The sequence below is a fragment of the Gekko japonicus genome, unplaced genomic scaffold (genome assembly GCF_001447785.1).
Source record: "Gekko japonicus isolate JY-2015 unplaced genomic scaffold, Gekko_japonicus_V1.1 scaffold351, whole genome shotgun sequence".
NCBI lineage: Eukaryota > Metazoa > Chordata > Lepidosauria > Squamata > Gekkonidae > Gekko > Gekko japonicus.
In genome coordinates, this window is record NW_015172561.1 from 1,054,271 (window position 1) to 1,069,613 (window position 15,343).

Below are 15,343 nucleotides of genomic sequence, written 5' to 3' on the forward strand. Positions count from 1 at the left end.
TCGGGCCTCGTCGATGCATCCTTTAAGATACCTTGACGGTGGTGGTATAATGGGGCGGCGGCTCCTACTCAAAGGCCTGGTGGAAGAGGTTCGTCTTACAGGCCCTGTGGAACTGTTCAAAGTCTCGCAGGGCCCGGATCTCCCCCGGGAGCTCGTTCCACCAGGTAGGAGCCGCCACCGAAAAAGCCCTGGCCCTGGTCACAGCTAGTTTCACATCCTTGGGACCCTGGATGACCAACAAATTTTGGGTCCCTGACCGTAGTGCTCTTGGGGGAATATGTGGGGCAAGGCGGTCCCTCAGGTAGGCTGGACCCTGGCCATATAGGGCTTTATAGGTATAGGATGGGAGACCACAAGTAACACAAGGGCTGTAGAGCAGATGGAGGCAATGGCAAAACCACCTCTGAATATCTCTCACCTTGAAAACCTCATAAGGGGTCAACATAAGTCAGCTGTGACTTGATGGCCAAAAAACCCCAGGTTTGGGCAGCTGAAGAACTGCACTTATCCAGAGGCTCGGCTCAGCGGGAGAATGGCTCCCTTACTACCTTCCCTAGAAGAAACCAAGAGAAGGCCTGCGGGCGGGAGGGGAGGGGAGAGGGAAATTGATAACAGAGACAAATGTGTGAGAGAAAATAGTAGCAAGCCCATAAAAATTAGTGGCGGAGATATTGGCCTGCATGGACTCCAAGAGGCCTGGCACGAAGCCACCTGCCCCTCCTCCGTCACAGGCAGGGAATTCCTCACAGGCTGTAAAAACCTTTCTCCTCAGCTTGCGCATCTCTTCCTGTCACAGAAATATCTAGTCACCAGGAGAACGGGGGGGGGGGCAGCAATTTCGTTCCATGAGGGGACGGAGTGCTACTTGAGCCAGGGGTTTATTTGTTCATGTGTCCCAAGTTGTGGGTAGGGTTGCCAGCTTGGGAAATTCCTGGAGATTGGGTGTGGCACCTGCTGAGGAACAGGGCTTGGGGAGGGGAGAGGGCTCCGCAGGGATGCAAAGCCACCTCGTGTCTGCCTTCTAAAGCTGCCACTTCCTCCAGAACCAACCCCTGTAGTCTGGAGAGCACTTGTACTTCCAGGAGAACTCCTGGCCCCACCTTGAAGTTTGTAACCCAGGCTGCAAGCTGTACCCAAGGATAATCGTTTATGGTGACCCTGTAGGGTTTTCGAAGCAAGAGACGGACAGAGGTGGTTTGCCATTGCCTGCCTCTACATAGTACACCTGGACTTCCTTGGTGGTCTCCCATCCAACCCTGCTTATTTTCCAAGAAGAAGAAGAAGAAGAAGAAGAAGAGATTGGATTTATACCCCACCCTTCACTACCCAAAGGAGTCTCAGAGCGGCTTACATTCTCCTTTCCCTTCCCCTCCCCACAACAGACACCCTGTGAAGTAGGTGGGGCTGAGAGAGCTCTTGACAGAAACTGCTCTTTTTCAAGAACAGCTGTGCCAGAGTTATGGCTTGCCCAAGGTCATCCAGCCAGGTGCAAATGGAGGAGTGGGGAATCAAACCCAGTTCTCCCAGATTAGAGTCCGTGCACTTAACCACTACACCAAACTGGCTTTCCAAGATCTGACAAGCTCAAGCTAGCCTGGTCCATCCAGGTTAGAGAAGCTTTTTTACCAAAACCAGACTGACGTTGCTTCCATATGGTTAGGATTCTCTGCATTGCTCTCATTGACAGTACGAACGCAGACATATTTGCATTGGCAATGGAGCATCCCACACAGGACTTTAATGCACATCCCCCCCCCCCATCAGCTACATTTTCCCTGCATTTCCCAGCTGGGCTACCAGAGGGCTTTTTGAGTTTGCTTGTTGCAGTGCTATAAAGCACCCTCAAAGCTGACCAGTTGCAGGGGGAGGGAAAGGGTGGGCATCCACAAGGGGCTGACAAAATGGCACTGATGTGGGTGGAAGCTTGGAAAAGGTTCGGCTCCCCATCTAGACTGCATGAAAACGTCTTGGACTGTGCTCTTCCCAAAAAAGATCATAGCTAAGCGGGTCTGGACAAGAGCATGCTGAAGAGAGAGAAGGACAATTAGATCACAACTTCATGTCTATCCTTCCCAAAAAGCACTCCAGTTTTGGAGGTCAAAGAGGAGCAAAACCATCACACGGAAGGAAACTTGATGTGGTTTTCCTGGAGAGTTGAATGCATGCTTAAAAGGGAACAATTGTCCGATAGGTCCAGGAGCAAGAACAGTCACAGCCATAGTAGTAGAACTTTATTTATATACAGTTTCTTATACATTTCAAAGCAGCGCTACAGGGGAAGGCTGCAAGCTCTGGGGTGCAGGAACCAGACTTTTAGCACTGATGAGAGGGGCTGGGGTGAGGCCTGGTAGGCCCTGTCAGAAGCCTAGGAGTGGATTAGAAGCCGCCATCTTGTTTATCTGACAGAAACTCTGTCATCAACCAGTAAATTCAGGACGTGCAGTTTTTCTTTTCCTTGGGGGCAGGAATGACTCACGATTAGCACTAGCGAGCAGAGCAAGGGAGTCTTTGGCAACAACCTGAGGAGAAGCAGAGGTGGTCTGGGGAAGAGAGCGGGCCACAGTGAGAAAGGAAGCGAGCTGAGATGTAGAGGCCCTCCGAGGAGGAGGATGTCGGAGGCTGAACACGGCAACTGCTTGGGCCGCTCGGGAAACAGGCACCCCTTCCAGCTGTGGCTCTGAGGCTCGGAGCGGGCCCAGCAAAGCTGAATCCCACCGGGGGGGAGGGGGATGTCATTAGGGTCTGGGAAAGAGCGGCCACGAGGGGCAGCCACTCCTATTTCTTCACTTTGGTGTCGTAAGTGCCTGCGTTCTTGTAGGCCGCCACGTAACCACTGTCGTCCACAAGGGTCTCACGGCCACTCTTGCCTTTTCCTTTGCCGGTCTCATCGAAGCGTTCCTTGTGGGAGCCCGTGTACTTGGACGTGTCGGTGAGCCTCTCTACGGCGCCCACCGACTTGGCTTTCTGCCAATCACAAAACAGAGGGAGCGTTTAGAACCTGTGCCGTAGCTCTTCAAGCACCCCTCCCTTGGAAGGTCACTTCCAACGACCTCCTCTAACATGACTGCCTGATGCAAGAAACTGCATTGTACCAAGTCAGGTCATCGGTCTGCCTCGCCTTTTTAATAGCAGATTCTTGGGCACAGGTCTTCCCTGAGATCAGTGTTCCCTCGAAGCTGAATTAGTGTGAGCAAGCTCAAAGTTTTTTAGCCTCTGGCTCACACATCTTTGTCTTAGCTCAGGAAGGATGGCTCCAGAGCAAACTAATTTAGGTAGTAGCCCAAATCGCTTGCTCACAACTTTAATGCCAGTCACTCACAACACTCCACAGCTTAGAGGGAGCGCTGCCTGAGGTCCTTGACTACAGGCCTTACCTGAGATACCCGAGTCCCCACGTTCTCAGGCACAGGTCTTACCTGAGATAATTTTACTTGGCTACTGAACCTGAACACGCACGAAGCTGCCTTCCGCTGTGTCAGTCTATCCAGGTTGGTCTATCCAAGCCAGTCTTGCCTGCCCTGACTAGCAGCATTTCTCCGTGGTCTCAGGTAGAGGCCCTTTACATCACCTACTAACTGATCTTGGAGACTTCCAGGGATCACACCTGGGACCTACGGCATGCAAAGCAGATGCTCCAACACTCCTCCCCCTAAACCAGAAACCCTCTGCCAGCAAAAACCGGCCACAGGCCCTTTCCACTCCTGCTGAGAGAAGGGAATAAGGGCACAACGTTTTGTGGGCAAGGACTGCCCTGGGATCTTGCAAGGAGATGCCGGAGGACAGGAGCAGCATCTCTATCACACATCTTGCGTGTGTTCTTCTGAACGTGAGGAGGGGGCCCAGGGCTCACGGTGGCAGCCCGGCATACGGACTGGCCCCTCCATTCTCCCCTCTATCAGGTCTACTGCTTGGCCATGCCTCGGGGCCCATCAGTTCTCCCTAGGGCCCGTGTCACCTCTTTCTCACAATGCCCCGCTTCCTCCCGGCAGCAGTTTACTCACAGTGACGCCCACGTTGACTGGCTCTTTGCCAGCCACCAGCTGGCAGATGGCGTCAAATGCTTCCTCCTTGCTCTTGTCCTTAAACCTCTTTGGGGCCAGCTCCTCCAAGGCCTTCTTAAACTCCTCCACATTGATGCACCGGGCAGTCTTCCCCCTGGAACGGAATGGGCACAAGGGATTCAGAGCCAGCTCATGAGAACGTGGCAACTTCTGGGTGGGCAACACCTTCACCCCTTGGCCCCCTGGCCACTTTGGGGGCTACAGAAGGATTTTTTTTAAAAAATGAAAAATGTACAAGAAGAATAAATTCTTGAAATTTACTTAATTCTCAAGACACAGGGTAGAGTAATACATTATACCGGCCTGCTTGCATTCCCAACTGAATGAGTGCTGGGCGGCTCTTGCACCAAGGATTTCCCATGTTTCAACCACCTGACTGCTGTTTTCTTTGTCATGTTTCCACATGACAGCTGCCTGCTATTTGTGCACAGACCATTAACAGCCCTTTCCTTTCACCCAACCCCCCCCCACACTGCTTTATTTTAAATCTGTAAAATAATAGTGTTTCCTGAGCAAGACACTACCAACAGGAGCAGTTCCTTGAGTCTGAAGGGGAAACAGTGTAATTGGTGTAGAGGTAGTCAATTACTCGTCAATTACCTTTTCTCATTTGTTGATGTTGGCAAGCGGCCAGTCTCTTGCAAAAAATTAGCCCAATGAAGAGAGCCACCTACCCGTTTAAACAGGTGGGAGGGGAAGTCCCTCTGTACATAAGTGGGTTTTTCAAATTTAAGTTTTAAAAGGGCACTGTGCTATTCCTATGCAGCGTTAGGCATGCACGTGGGGGTTTTATAAGAAACGGAAGAGAATCCCCCACAGCTCAGCCTGCCTCAGGCATGCACGTGGAGGTTTTATAAGAAACGGAAGAGGATCCCCCACAGCTCAGCCTGCCTTTTGGATAGGGGGAGGGGATCGCTCCTCAAAACAAAACACAACAAATTAAAACAGGGTGGGTGGAGAATACTGAGGGGTCATGTGAGAACAGGGTGGGGGGGGCACTTCAATGTATAATGTAAAGGTAAAGGTTCCCTTGCTCAAAAGCCAGTCGAAAAAAAGCCAACTGGAGTCCCTGCAAGTCAGGCTATTGTCTGATAACATCACCTAAAGATTTAACAGACAAAGGGGAAACAGAGACCATGTCAGAAGATAAGGAGAGCCCATGTCTGTTTCTGAACACTGCAGAGAGAGAACTGAAGCTGAACTGCAAAAGAAAGTGGTGGTGGGGGGGGGGGGATCTGATTGCAGGCAATACCACTGATTCTCCCCTATAAATGCCTTCCCAATGAACAAAGCCAGCATAACATTCAGCCAACCGAGGAACTGGAGTCCTTGCAAGTCAGGCTGTTGTCTGATAACATCACCTAAAGATTTAACAGACAAAGGGGAAACAGAGACCATGTCAGAAGATAAGGAGAGCACATGTCTGTTTCTGAACATTGCAGAGAGAGAGCTGAACTGCAAAGGAAAGTGAGGGGGGGAGATCTGATTGCAGGCAATTTGGCCAGAGACTAAGGTAAAGGTAAAGGTTCCCTTGCTCGAAAGCCAGTCGAGCCCGACTCTAGGGTTGCAGTGCTCATCTCTGTTTCAAAGCCGAAGAGCCAGCGCTGTCCGAAGACGTTTCCGTGGTCATGTGGCCAGCATGACTAAACACCGAGGCGCACGGAACGCTGTTACCTTCCCACCTAAGTGGTACCTATTTATCTACTTGCAATTTCTTGCTTTCGAACTGCTAGGTTGGCAGGAGCTGGAACTAGAGACGGGAGCTCACTCCGTCATGCGGCACACTCGGGTCTCGAACTGCTGAACTACCGACCTTCCACAGCCTGCAGTTCAGCGTCTTAACCACTTGAGCCACCGCAGCTCCTCAACACTGGAGATGCCAGGGACTACAATGCTGAAAAAGGGACAGCTCATTTGACAGACGCAAACTTTTGAAGGTGGGGGGGGACTCCATTTGCAACCTGTGTGGACTTTGGGGGAGGAGAGAATGGTTGCAGGTTTGACTGTAGACCAGCTTCTGAGTGAAAAAGAATACAACAATGGTCAACAAGAGTACACAGGAAAGGGTAAGGTAAGCAAGACTGCAGAGGAAAGGATGAGCAATCATGCCAGGAGGAACATGTGAAACTGCCTTATACGTTGGTCTATCAAGGTGAGCATTGTCTATTCCAATGGGTAGTGGATCTCCAGGGTCTCATCGCCTGATCCTGTCAGCTGGAGATACTGGGGAGTGAACCTGGGACCGTCTACATTCCAATTGGATGTCCTGACCCTGAGCCACAGCCCCAAATCACTTTGCAGTCCTTGCACAGCTTGGCCCAGTTCTTCCCATTCATCTCTTGCCCCGTCGCTTTGGTATCGCCATAGACCGCAAACTTACGGAAGCTCTCCTCCAGCACCGCCATCTCTGTGCTCTCAGCCATGTTGACCTGAGGAGGGGTTCAGAAGTGTTATGGGCAGCTGTTCAGTGGCCATCTTGAATATCACCAGTTCCAGCATGCACAATACATTGGAAGGCCCACCAACGCATTACACCTGTACCACCCATCACAGGCCACAGGCCACAAACAAGGTCTACTACACAGTGGTTATGGTCCACAGTAGCCACAGTGCTACTTCCAATGTTCCTCTAAGCTGTGGAGTCTTGTGAGCAAAAATTCTGCTTTGTGAGCTACCAGCATTAAAGTTGTGAGCAGGTGATTTGGCTGCTGCATAAATCAGTTTGCTTTGGAACCATCCTTCCTGAGCTAAGACCAAAATCTGTGAGCCAGAGGCTAAAAAAATGTGAGCTAGCTCACACTAACTCAGCTTAGAGGGAACATTGGCTACTTCCCATGTTGCCTGCCTAGCATAGGAGGGAGACATTTCCCATTAACTGCTGCCAGGAGTGTGTGTGGCAGAGGTGTAGAGGCTTCCCATGTGATGCAGAAGGTTTGTGTGGTGAGTGGTGCTATGCGTTATGGCCACGGTATGATTCTGCTGCGGGAATACCACTTGCAGCTATCTCCGCTGGGGGCTGCGTGCGACAGATCCTGATCAGCCCTGAAAGCTGCCACAGAACTGGCCAGAATGAGGAAGCACCAAAGCTCGTCTTTAAAGAGGGCCAGTCTAACCAGTAGCTTCTCCAAAGACCAGCTACACACCATGCACTCCAAATGCGCTACTGTGCCCAGAGAAGAGCTGCCAACTCTCCAAAGGCACAGATCTGGCAAGGGATGGGTTCCACCAAGAGGCAGGATGGATGGAGTCCTCAGTTTTTCAAGGGTGGGGGACTGGGGCCAAGGATGGGGCTTTAAACGCCTCTGATCTCCCTGCAGTCTGTTCCCACGCAAGCACTGTTCTCCTCATTGACTCTGATCCTGGAAATGAGCTTAGCTAAGCAGACTGAGAGAACAATGCAGAGATGGGCCGGGGGAGGAGAGGGAAGAACCTGTGTGAAGTTGTTAGACATGGGGAGGGTTCACTTCCTCTCACCCACGTGTCCCTTTTGGCCCAAAAAAATTAGACCTCCTACACTCCACTTCATACATGAATCCAGCTTTAAACAAACAAGGTTGTAGCTGTCATGCCTCTCGGGGAGTGGCAAAGAAGACATTAAGGGCCTGTAACTTTCAGAGAAGGTTCTAGAAAGAAAATCCTATGAGGTGCGCATCTCTTGCATTCTCCCGGGGCTCCCCAAATCTCCTCAGGCATTGTATCAGGACCAAGCTAGGCAAAGGACAGACATTCTCACAGACCCCCGAGATATTTATGACGCCACCAGCCGGAGCGCTCCTCTCCGAGGCGTCGATTCCCCCACATGGTCGGCCCAATGGGAAACTTCTGTCCATTTCTCATGCACAGATGCCCTTAGCTGCCCCTCGCTCTGGGCCTCTGCCAGGATCCACCCATGCCCAGGGCCGACTGTTAGGGCACCAGCCAAGCTGGGGGTTTGCCAGGCCCCGGACCTTAGTTACAGCCTGACATTCAAACATAAACAGACTTGTGGGCTTGGCTGTTGGGGCGGCCACAGTTTGTGTTGCCTGGTGACGGTTGCTATGGGTGGGTCGTGCTACTTGGACGCTGTTGCCGTGGGAAGGCTGCTGTGGATTAGAATGTGTACTTAACACCACACAAACATACTCACACACACGTGTGTGTGAACTTTTTTTCTCTTCTCCACTTTTGGATCAGGTTGGCTCCTGGAAGGGAACCAGAGGCGCAGAGATGCCACCGATCAGGAGTCAGGGACAATGAAAAGACTGGGTGTCCTACGCACAAGGGTATGCTTGTGTACACATGTGTAAACAGTAACGCATGCAGCAGGTGCATGGATGAAAAACCGTGAACACAGGCAATTTCAGAGGGCAGTAGAAAAGCTAGATTGGAGCACTTTCGAGACCCACAAGAATGTCAAGGGATAAGCTTCTAAGAGTCAGCACTCCCTCCGTCACAGAAGGTATGTGACCAAGGAAACTTTGACTCTTGAAACTTATAGCCCCAAAATCTTGTTGGTCTTTAAGGTGCTCTTGGACTCAAAGCTCACCCAAACACAGGCAGATAAACTGAAGCCCATAAATTCGGGCCTCACAATGCCAAACTGACATGGGCCTAGGGAATGCATGCAAGACAGAAAAACGGCAATCAGCCAGATGTGAACACATACAAAGGTACGTTGGTCTGCAGCGCTTATTCACATTTATGCAAATGTATCCGGGCAGAAACAAACATGCGCTGTGCGTGCACCTGTCTAAAGGTTCCTTTCCAGGAAGAGTGTACATGCAGAGGCTTAAGGCTACCTATTTCCCAAGCACCCACGCCCTTGGAAGCCTGCCCCTGATTCCATTTGCAAGAGAGGGAATGGTGGGGATTCCCTGATCAGCAAAAGACACTCTGTGCCCGGTCAGAGGCCTCCTCTTACTTATTTGCGCCTTCTAAGGCTCAGCGTTGCCATTAAAAACTGTTTTCCTGGATTGCACCTTACCAATTAAACCACATTGTGCACGTCAATAAACCTACGGGTGCACACACAAGGATGAACAAGTATGGACTTATCCGGAGGCAGATATTCCAGACATGGCTGAGATTCTTGGGTCAACGCTCCTCCTGGGATTTTGTGGGGTTCAAGAGCTTACCATTCTTCAGAGGGCCTCGAAGAACTGTTTGTTTACCAAGGTTTTTGATGTTGAAGACATACCGGTGGATGGCTATGATTTGCTAACTACAGATTTGTTTGATCTCCCATTTAAGCAGCACTATTGATTCTGCCATTTTATGATGTTGTCATAACTCACTCGGAGATTGTTGCGGTTTGAAATGCCAAGTTGCCGTGCCCTTGCTAATAAGCAGATGACAGCTCAGGCTGTAACATGCAGTGACCTACACGGAGCAGCCATTCATCAGTGCAAGGACAGAGATTTTTTTCAAGTTTTTTTTTAATTATGTGCCACACTTATGTGTCCCTTTCAAAAATGTGTCCCTTCACAAAGGCCTGGAGAAAAATGCCATCTCTCTCCCTTTAACAGAGGCTTAATGAAAAATTATTTCCCAGATGATGTGCTAGCTGCCCATTTCCACATATTAAGTTTCTTAGACAAGGCATTTTCCCCCAGGCCTGTTTTCACAGGCAACTGCACAAATGCACGTATGGCATAGGTCAACTGCACACTTACAACTGATACATTGATTCAATTTATAAGGAAGGGGTCAAGGCAGTGTACAACACGTACCAACGTATCGGTAATAAAATCGTGAACAAGTTCAGTAAAACAATTCAAACATTAGAGTACTACAATGTAATCCTCTGATGTCGTCTGATGTCAATTTATGCCCTCCCCATAGAGGGTGGGAAGGGTGAGAGGTGGAGGCCAGGCTTGAAGGTAGACCCTTGCTGTCTTCAACCATAGCCCTGGTGGAACATCTCTGTCTTGCAGGCCCTGCGGAACTGTCCCAGGTCCTGCAGGGAACAGATGTCCCTAGGTAGAGAGTTCCACCAGGCTGGGGCTGAAAAGGCTCTGGCCCTTGTCAAGGATGACTGGATATCTTTCGGGCCTGGGATCACCAGGGAATTTTGCTCCCCAGAGTGTAGTGCTCTTTGGGGGGTATATCGGGAGAGGCTGTCCCGAAGGTTTGCTGGCCCCTGACCGTTCAAGGCCTTGAAGGTTAATACCAAAACCTTGAATGTGACCTGGTATTCAACCAGGAGCCAGTGTGGCTGTCAAAGCACTGGTTGAATGTGTGTTCTCAAAGGGGTCCTGTAAGGACCCGGGCTGCTGCGTTTTGGATCAGTTGCAACTTCCGGATCCAGTCTCACGGGCATTACAGTAATCCAACCTGGAGGTGACTGTTGCATGGATTACTGTGGCAAGGTCGGAGGGAGACAGGAAGGGGGCCAGTTGAGTGCCTTAAACTCTGCTGTATACGCAAGCAAGCATGATTGTCACGAAAGTCGCAAGCAATGCTCCCTGTAAGCTGTGGAGTCTTGTGAGCAAAAATTCTACTTTGTGAGCTACTGGCATTAAAGTTGTGAGCGAGCGATTTGGCTGTTGCCTAAATTAGTTTGCTCCGGAGCCATCCTTCCTGAGCGAAGACAAAAATGTGTGAGCTGGAGGCTAAAAAACAGTGAGCTAGCTCACACTAACTCAGCTTGGAGGGAACACTGGTCACAAGTCGTCAAGTAGAGAAGAGCCGCTCCCGGTTTTAGGACACAGAGATTCTACATTCTTCTACCACACTGCCAAACTAGGTCAGGCACTACGCATGACTGGCTAGTTGCATCCTCTGCAGAGCACTCAGATACAAAAGTGTGACTGCTTGCACTTGACAGCATTCAACTTTTCCTTCAGCCAAGTAACGAATACTGTGTTGAAGAAACACACTTTCAGTTGGAGGGAGAACTGCCTTCAATGGAACTTTCCTCATTCAGCAGAAGGGAATCATCAGATCTAACCTGCTATCCGCTGCTGATGGCAGCAAGGAGGCAAAGCCACACTGTTTCTGGTGCAAGCGCATCAGCGAAATGTACGGATTACAACAGCATTAAAATCCACGGACAGGCTTGGATTCTACACCCATAAAATCCAATTGCAATTATGGTTTCTCCAGCAACATTATACCAAAACACTGCATAAAATTAACTAGACACATCAAAGCGGATAGGCAGAGATCCAAATTAAGATTAAATATTGCTGGACACATTTCAACCCAACCATTCTAAGTAGGTCCATTGCATCTACTTTAAAAGCAGTTCCATAGCTGCAGAACTAATTGGTCTTCTCTCTTGTGGCTTGCACTAATGCAACCACTTCGAAGGCAGGTTTATAAATCCTGCAATTATGGAACTGCTATTGAAGTAGACAGATCTGATGAAAGGCCTAAACATATTCAGCAAATTTTATTTAAATTGGGAAGCAGGTATGTATAGTTTATATGCGCAACTGAGTTCCATGTTCCACTTTTGCATAATGACGGCTTAAAGAGATGATGTTTCAGAATAGGATACTGATGCATGTGGAATCAACATATGGATTTTAATGGCACTGCAATCATAAATTGAGGGGCCGCGGTGGCTCAGAGGTTAAGACGCTGAGCTGCAGACCGGAAGGTCTGTCGTTCAGCAGTTCAAGACCTTAGTGCCGCGTGACGGAGTGAGCTCCCGTCTCTGGCCCCAGCTCCTGCCAACCTAGCAGTTCGAAAGCAAGAAATTGCAAGTAGATAAATAGGTACCACTTTGGTGGGAAGGTAAACAGCATTACATGCGCCTTGACGTTCAGTCATGCCGGCCACATGACCATGGAAACGCCTTTGGACAGCGCTGGCTCTTCGGCTTGGAAATGGAGATGAGCACTACCCCCTAGAGTTGGATTCGACTGGCTTTCGAGCAAAGGAAACCTTTAATCATAAATTGTGATTTTTGATCTTCATAGAGACTAATTTCAACGAGAAAACTCTGTTTCCTAGCCATTATTTGTGTATCACACAATATACTGCTGGTCAGTGTTCCCTCTAAGCTGAGTCAGTGTGAGCTAGCTCACAGTTTTTTAGCCTCTGGCTCACACATTTTTGTCTTAGCTCAGGAAGGATGGCTCCAGAGCAAGCTAATTTATGCAGTAGCCAAATCGCTCGCTCACAACTTTAATGCCAGCAGCTCACAAAGTAGAATTTTTGCTCACAAGACTCCACAGCTTAGAAGGAACATTGCTGCTGGTTAGGGATAAATCTATGGAGAAGGGGAGAGAGAAAGGACAGCTTGTGGAACAGAAATGAGGATGTCTCAGAAAGGCCCGGGGCAGATGTTACTTCATTCCCCTCCGCCATGCAAATGACCAGAAACCAGCATAAGATTAAAAACAGGCACTGCAAACCGGTTGGAACGTACACAGGAGCTCATTATATGCAGATGTGATTCCTGCAAACTAGCCCGTACTGACAGGGGGTGGGTGGGAGTGGAACGTGCTGTCAATTCACAGCTGACTTCTGGCAACCCCACGAGGTTTTCAAGGGAAGAGACGTTCAGAGGTGGTTTGCCATTGCCTGGCTGCACACCACACCCCTGATATTCCTTGGAGGTTTCCCATCCAAATACCAGCCGGGGCCGGCCCTATTTAGCTTCCGAGACCTGACGAGACTTTTTGTGTGCGTGCGATAGGGATTCCTGTCCCTTTAAGAATGGCGGTGAGTCCAATGTTCCCTCTAAGCTGTGGAGTCTTGTGAGCAAAAATTGTACTTTGTGAGCTACTGGCATGAAAGTTGTGAGCGAGTGATTTGGCTCCTGCATAGATTAGTTTGCTCTGGAGCCCTCCTTCCTGAGCTGAGACAAAAATGTGTGAGCCGGAGGCTAAAAAACTGTGAGCTGGCTCACACTAACTCAGCTTAGAGGGAACACTGGCGGTGACCATCTTAAATTCTACGTTTGTAGCTTTCCATCATCTCTGCTTCTGTTGGGCAATTCTTACAGGCACAAGGGGCAGGGGAAGAAACTGAAGACGCCGAGGCAAGTCCAAGCAGGTCTTCTTGTGTTACAAATTCACGCGGCTTGTAAAGGTGTGGTCTCAAATGTCCTTTCAGACCAAGGCTGGGTCCATAGCCAGAGTGAAAGGCTCTTAATGGTCACTCTGTTCAGCAAAGCAAGAAAGAACAGAAGGGAAGGAGGATCAAACTGCAGGCTCTTGACCTTTCTATGGTCTTCTGACGTCTGGGAGAAAAAACTCAACGGTGAAGTTGGGAGAGCTTTTAAAAAGATCCCCTCCCACTCAATCTTTTCAAAGCTTTTTTAAAAAGTGTAAATGACCCTAGGAGGTGCCTGGCATTCAGGCCAAGACTGTGGCAGGGCACAAACAGTTTAACCCCTTCTGTGCCACGAAGCATGCTGGGTGACCTTGGGACAATCGCACTCTCTCGGCCTAATCTACCTTGCAGGGTTGTCGTGAGGGCAACATGGAGGATGGGAGGCAGAGGAATGCCTCCTTGGAAGAAGAGCATAATAAAAATGTCATAAATGCATCAGGAGGCTTGATCTGGATAGCCCAGGTTAGCCAGATCTCATCAGATCATAGACGCTAAGAAGGGCCGGCCCCAGTTAGTATTCGGATGGGAGACCTCCAAGGAATACCAGACTTGTGACACGGAGGCAGGCAAAGGCAAACCCCCTCCTAACATCTCTTGCCTTGAAAACTCCTTGGGGGGGTCGCCATAAGTCAGCTGTTGCTTGACAGCAAAAACAAATGAGTAGTCCCCGTGGAGCGAGTACTTGCCACAGAGGGGGAAACCTATCAGTACCCGTAAAGCATCTGCATGTTCAGGGGTGCAGACAGAAATTCCCAGGCTGAAAAAAGGGTGTGGGGAGGGAAAGGAAGAACGGACACAGCCCCATCTGAACCACTGTGTCCTGTATTTAGGATTTTAGCCAACTCAGGAGGCCCCTTCCCATCTGGTCCTAAGACCTTCAACTATGGCTATTTGGAAGTGATAAAAACGGATCTATCTTGTAACTTGCTTATCTATCAGATGGCATGCTTCCCACCCTAAAACTCTGCCTGTCCCCAACCTAGATGGAAGCCCTGGATTCTGCTGACCATCGAGAAGTCGTCCCAGAAGATCGGACCAGAACCAATGGGCTGAAATTAAATCATAAGAGTTTTTGGCTAAACGTTGGAAAGAACTTCCTGAGCGGTTCCTCAGCGGAACAGGCTTCCTCAGGAGGTGGCGGGCTCTCCTTCTTTGGAGGCTTTCAAGCAGAGGCTAGATGGCCATCTGACAGCAATGCTGATGATGAGAACTTAGGCAGATCACGAGAGGGAGGGCAGGAAGGGCTGCATCAGTGCCTAGTCGGGTTAGAACGGATAAAAGGAAGTACTTCTTCACCCAAAGAGTGATTAACACATGGAATTCACTGCCACAGGAAGTGGTGGCGGCTACAAGCATGGACAGCTTCAAAAGGGAATTAGATAAGCATATGGAGCAGAGGTCCATCAGTGGCTATTAGCCACAAGGTATAGTCACTGACCTCGAGCCAGACATCCTGGAATGTGAAGTTAAATGGGCCTTAGAAAGCATTACTAACAACAAAGCTAGTGGAGGTGATGGTATTCCAGCTGAGCTATTCAAAGTCTTAGAAGATGATGCTGTTAAAGTTCTGCACTCCATTTGCCAGCAAATTTGGAAAACGCAACAGTGGCCACAGGATTGGAAAAGATCAGTATACATTCCAATCCCAAAGAAGGGCAATGCCAAGGAATGTTCAAACTATCGCACAATTGCACTCATATCACACGCTAGCAAGGTCATGCTCAAGATCCTACAAGCTAGGCTTCAACAGTACGTGGATAGAGAACTACCAGAAGTACAAGCTGGGTTTCGAAGAGGTAGAGGAACTAGAGATCAAATTGCCAACATTCGCTGGATTATGGAGAAAGCAAGAGAGTACCAGAAAAATATCTACTTCTGCTTCATTGACTATGCTAAAGCTTTTGACTGTGTGGATCACAACAAACTATGGCAGGTCCTTAAAGAGATGGGAGTACCAGACCACCTCACATGTCTCTTGAGAAACCTGTATAAGGGCCAAGAAGCGACAGTTAGAACCGGATACGGAACAACTGATTGGTTCAGCATAGGAAAAGGAGTACGACAAGGATGTATACTGTCACCTTGCTTATTTAATATATATGCAGAGTACATCATGCGAAATGCTGGCCTGGATGAATCACAAGCGGGAATTAAGATTGCTGGGGAAAAGATCAACAACCTCAGATATGCAGACGATACCACTCTAATGGCAGAAAGTGAAGAGGACCTAAAGAGCC

At 49.4% G+C, this 15,343-nt stretch overlaps 1 protein-coding gene across 1 annotated transcript; it reads right to left on the minus strand.

The window, feature by feature from the left end:
* Positions 1–2,218: 2,218 nt before the first annotated feature.
* TPPP3 (tubulin polymerization-promoting protein family member 3) lies at positions 2,219–6,221 on the minus strand. The gene is made up of 4 exons (XM_015421225.1): positions 6,200–6,221; positions 5,314–5,422; positions 4,002–4,155; positions 2,219–2,964 (listed from the first exon to the last, which is right to left on the minus strand). Exons 1-4 carry the CDS (start codon positions 6,219–6,221, stop codon positions 2,776–2,778), a joined length of 474 nt encoding a protein of 157 aa, XP_015276711.1. The 3' UTR covers positions 2,219–2,775.
* Between the last annotated feature and the right edge of the window lie 9,122 nt (positions 6,222–15,343).